This window comes from Strongylocentrotus purpuratus, unplaced genomic scaffold (assembly GCF_000002235.5).
Source record: "Strongylocentrotus purpuratus isolate Spur 01 unplaced genomic scaffold, Spur_5.0 spur5_scaffold_14, whole genome shotgun sequence".
In the NCBI taxonomy this organism is placed as follows: Eukaryota; Metazoa; Echinodermata; class Echinoidea; order Camarodonta; family Strongylocentrotidae; genus Strongylocentrotus; species Strongylocentrotus purpuratus.
The window spans coordinates 35,643,189-35,648,076 of record NW_022145599.1 but is presented as its reverse complement, the minus strand read 5'-3'; the positions used below and the strand labels follow the sequence as shown (position 1 = coordinate 35,648,076).

General features: G+C 39.1%; 1 protein-coding gene across 1 annotated transcript; it reads right to left on the bottom strand.

Moving 5' to 3' along the window:
* Nucleotides 1-3,337: 3,337 nt before the first annotated feature.
* On the bottom strand, nucleotides 3,338-4,276 carry LOC105443169 (leucine-rich repeat extensin-like protein 5). Its single transcript, XM_011676046.2, has 2 exons — nucleotides 4,074-4,276; nucleotides 3,338-3,739 (listed from the first exon to the last, which is right to left on the bottom strand). The coding sequence occupies exons 1-2, from the start codon at nucleotides 4,274-4,276 to the stop codon at nucleotides 3,493-3,495; spliced, it is 450 nt and encodes a 149-aa protein (XP_011674348.2). The 3' UTR covers nucleotides 3,338-3,492.
* Between the last annotated feature and the right edge of the window lie 612 nt (nucleotides 4,277-4,888).

Below are 4,888 nucleotides of genomic sequence, written 5' to 3'. Positions count from 1 at the left end.
CCGCCTGTGACCGAGACGGTATTTTGGTTATCCCAGTGAATAGCGAAGTTGGCAGCGCCATGTTGAAAGTTGCCGCCATGATGGCGACTACGGTTGTTAAAAAGATTATTCCGATGATGAATATTGTGATTGTGGAAATGGTGCCCTCTGATACCTCGACCTCCGATGCCATGACCTCCGATTCCATGACCTCCAATGCCGTGACCTCTGAACCCGTGACCTGCTCGCCTTCCACCTCCAGCTCGCCGTCCTCCTCTAGGCATGGTGTCACAGGGTTATGCTTCAGTTGTATTTTCTATTAATTTTGCAGATGATAAACAAGAAACAAACAGAAAATAAATAAAAATATAGTACGAGGTTTAAATGCTTTTATCTTCATAACTATCAAGCCCGGTACAAATGGTTGACGTTCTTACGGCGACAAAAGAAGGAGACATATTTGATTTTGACATTAAATTGCTTTTGTGTTTTTATGAGGAATATCGAAATGAAGGCATTGACCACATTTTTGCTGCTTATACAATGAGGACAAAGAAGCTGGTGCACTTCAGGGTAATTTCAGCGGAGTACCATGACTTTCCAGAACTGTTGGATATCTTCTCCGACAGGAAAGGATACATTATTCTCAAATGTCGATATTACTATAAATTTGAATACTAAATGGGTAATAGACCTATCGAGACTTTCTGAGCAGTCTTTTCTGTCTAAGACATATTCAAATATTAACCGAATCTTCAAGTACTCTCAGGTTTTTTTCAAACATTCCATTTGCTCTAGAAATAAAACCGTTATCATCGGAATTCTTGTTTTGGTAATTAGGAAGGAATGTAAACAAGTTAAAAACCATTAGTATTCAAAAGTCAAGATATCATTATATACTTACTCCTTTTAAGATGACAAAGACAAGAAAATCTTCATATATCGAATTGAAATCCAACTACATTGTAGTTATGTCGTTATGCAGATATTACACGTATCGGATATTCAACGTACAATGTAGTTTTTCCGTACGCTTATAGTTATACCGCAAATGTGTACTCACAACTTACTATTTGCAGAGTTTAATTGTCTGCATTGGAATGCACAGAAACGTCGCATGACGTCATTATTATTCCCGGCAATGATGCGTGTTTCCAACTCTTTATTTACATTAATATTCAGGGACTTGACCTCTATGGGCTATTTCAAACGTTGTTAACGTCCTCTAATGTTGTCCAAGTGGCGTAAAGCCTTCATTTTGTCCGAGCGAGAAAATAAGAAAAGCAAATTTATTTTAGATTTGCCGACATATTTTAATAGGGTGGGGGGGGGGGGGGGGGCTGGTGACACCCAGTGTCATTCCCTCTTGCGACGCCCTGATTTATAGGATATCAATGACATGAGAAAGAAAGAAAGAGACATAATTCCGATTAAAAATGGATTGGGAAATATTTCTTCTTTACAGTGACGTTTTTGCATTATCTTTTAATCCAGAATGCTAAGAATGATACATTATACGTGAGCATATAAAGCGCAAACTGAACAGAGAGCGATTTTATTGTAATTTTTGATAATTGAAGTATTTGAATTGGCAAGACGTGTTGAAACATACAGAATCACTTTGTCCTTGTACACTTGGTATTTTTTCGGTTAAATTTTGCAAATTACTTTCACAATAGTACATTTTTAAGAAACACTTTTCTCAAACTTTGAAGCAATGATCTCTACGAAACAGTGGAAATAAGATAAAATTTGTTGCTAATTTGAGGAAGGGAAACTGATCAATTGAAGAAAAAAAAAATCAGAACTGCTACGGGTTAATAATACATTTGGCGAACACTAACAAATAAGGGGAGAAAGTTTAAAAGGAAGAAGATAACAAAAGTTCAATAATGTTAACATTCAAAGTCATGGACAGAGTAAGAATGTAGATTTTATTCTAAAAACATTTAACGAAAAATCATCACCCTTAACACTTTTGAAATATACAATACATTGTTGGAGAATGGGGAACGTTTCTATACACACGACCATTAAAGAATCCATTTTGATAATAGGGACTAGTCAACCTATTTATGCTCGGAGGCAAGAGCAATAAAAAACATCGAGATAACCACTAAATTCAAGTACCTTTATTTCTTCTAAAAGAAAACAATAACGAACACAAATAATTGATGAACCAAAAATTCAGAGATTGTGTAGAGCAGCATCAATATATAGTTGTGCAAAGAAATGTGCTGATGAAATCCTTATACGTGCCTTCACTTAACCAACAAAATACTGTAATCGACTACTGACTTTCGAAGTATATTTTTCCAGTGTTTAATATTTTCGATTTCAATAAATTGTCCATTACTCAAATATTGTAATTTAACTCTTAAAGGTAAAGACCAGTATTGGAAACGCTCCAATTTCAAAAAATGAAATGGAAGCTCTCATTACCAATCATGTGAAAGAATATGTTTTGACTAATACATTATGATCAAAAAATTGCCGGGAAACCGCCTACTATATCATATATTTGGTAAATTTGTTTCTCTCATGGTCTGTGAGAGATATAGGGTAGTTCCATATACATCTTTCTGTGTATAGTGCTTGTAACTTTACGAAGAATGGGCCAAATTTCTTATCATTTTGATGATTCCAGAATCTTGCAGATGCTAGATGCTAGATGATCAACCTTTTCTGATCGATTCCACAACGTTTCTTTCACAATGCAATCGCATGACCAGAACTGGTCTTTACCTTTAACTACGTGTTGTCTGTTAATTCAAAGCAAAAGTAATATATATATATATATATATATGTGTAATGTATTCATTATCATTTGTGACAAGTCCTCGACCATGTTGAAAATATTTTGTCCGTCATTTATTTCCCACTGTCGAAGAGACAGAGATGGGACAGGAGGCTTGAGGGCGCTAGGGAAAAAATGAGCAGACTGATCGAGAGACATAGAATAAAGAAAGAGAAGCAAAAATATCGGAAGTGGGGGTTATGAGGTTGAAGAACTTGGTGAGATGTACAGAGAGGAAGGAACTAAGAAAGAGAAAGAGAGAGAAATAGAGAGAGAGAGAGATAGGGGAGGGAGAATGAATGAGAAAGAATGATAGAAACACGCAGAAGAGAGAGAGAGAGAGAGAGAGAGAGAGAGAGAGAGAGAGAGAAAGGGGAACACACAGAAAGAGAGACAGAGAGAGAGATAATGTCAGAAACACACAATAAGAGAGAGAGAGAGAGAGAGAGAGAGAACGAAAGGAACAGAGAGAGTGAGAAAGAGAGAGGGGCATCGAAAAGATATAATCAGGCACACAAAAAGAAACAGATTTCGACATAATAAGGAATCCAAAAAAATACAGCCAGAAAGAGAAAGAAAAGAGAGAGAGAGAGAGAGAGATAGGGGAGAAAAGGAAGATGGTAAAAATTGAGTGACAATGCCACCATGTATATACTAAACAGGTCTGACACAATTCCTTCTTCTCGGAAATCTGCGTTTTTCCCTAGTCGCCATTTCTATCTGGAGCTGAAGACGTCATCATAAGATGGCGGTGGGGGTACCCCATGCTCCTCCGAGACATGCGAGGTCATGCCCAGGTAGGTGTCAGCTGTTGGTGGAGGGGGCGGCATGACTGGGTAGTTCACATGGGGCGTGGCTCCTGGTGAGGGGTAAGCCATGGGTGCCGCAGATGGGTTGGTAGGGGGTGGTTGTGGATACTGGAGGGTCCCGTTTGGAGGAGGATGATATGGTGTTCCCGGAAAGCTGAAATTAGATATATAATGACAAAACACATACAAGATATAACTGTAGCTCTAAAGTGATGTTAAAATGATTATGTAGATACTTAAAAATACTTATATTTTGTTCATTTATGCCCCCTCCCACCCAGCCACATCCCCCCCAAAAAAATAGCTGCATCTCCTTTCTATAATCCTATGCATACTCTGTAATGAATTCAAAACCATTAAACAGTGTGTATCTCTCGCTTTCTCGCTTGCTCTCTTAGAATAATTTTCAAATGGCGTATTGTAAAAATCTTCTAATGACCTTTTTAAAATAAATATTCCTAGTCTTCTTACAACAAGCTCAAACTTACTTTTGTGTAGGATGAGCATGATGCTGTGCTGTGCTATTGCCTACTGGTACTGGGTTCTCAGGGAGCTGTGTGTGGTAGGCTTGCCTTCCCATTGCATCCCATCCAGACGGCATACCACTGGTCTTCACGACAAAGGAAGTAGTTCCTCCAGCTTGTGATGGGTTGGGGGCTCCTTGCTGCAAGGTCGCGGTGGGCCCCGCCATGTTCGGGTGCATGGTCCCAGCAAGGGTTCCGGTTCCATCTACCGAAGCCACACTGTGTTCACGTGGACATTCCTACGATGAAACCGATGAAAGGCGACGATAAGCATCGCAGCGATTCCGAAGATAATAAAAGAAATGCCCAGGATGCCGAAAACGCCGTGATGCCATTCACCCATGTTTCCGAAAAATATCCCCAAGAAGCAACAGAACACGGTGATGGCAATGATGATTCTAAAATGGACAGGCAACGTCGTAAATCGTGGTCCGATTATTAAGCCCCTGTACGTGCCCATGATCGAGGAGACACCAACTTGCTGATTCCCCGACTGGATATTAGGGTTGTGAAAATGAGTTTGCTGACGAGCTTGAGAATAACTGACACCCTCTTCTTTGGCCTCTGGAAACATTGCGGAGAGTTTTATCCACTCAGTCCAGACGTCTTATCGTGTTTTAACTGATAACAAATGGAAGAAAAGGGTGTGTGTAATACTTAAAGCTGTAGAGAAAGTTGAGTTCTGGGAAGAGGTGAACAATATTTTGTGAGCGTTTTCATCGTTATTATGCAAGTGTGGAAGAACATCAGAAAAAAATCTTCCCTGAAAAACATGGCTC

Coding starts and splice junctions, on each gene's coding strand:
- LOC105443169 (XM_011676046.2), bottom strand. CDS start 4,276: ATGGCGGGGCCCACCGCGACCTTGCAGCAAGGAGCCCCCAACCCATCA. Junction 3,740..4,073: donor CATGCTCATCCTACACAAAA/GTAAGTTTGAGC, acceptor ATCTAATTTCAG/CTTTCCGGGAACACCATATC.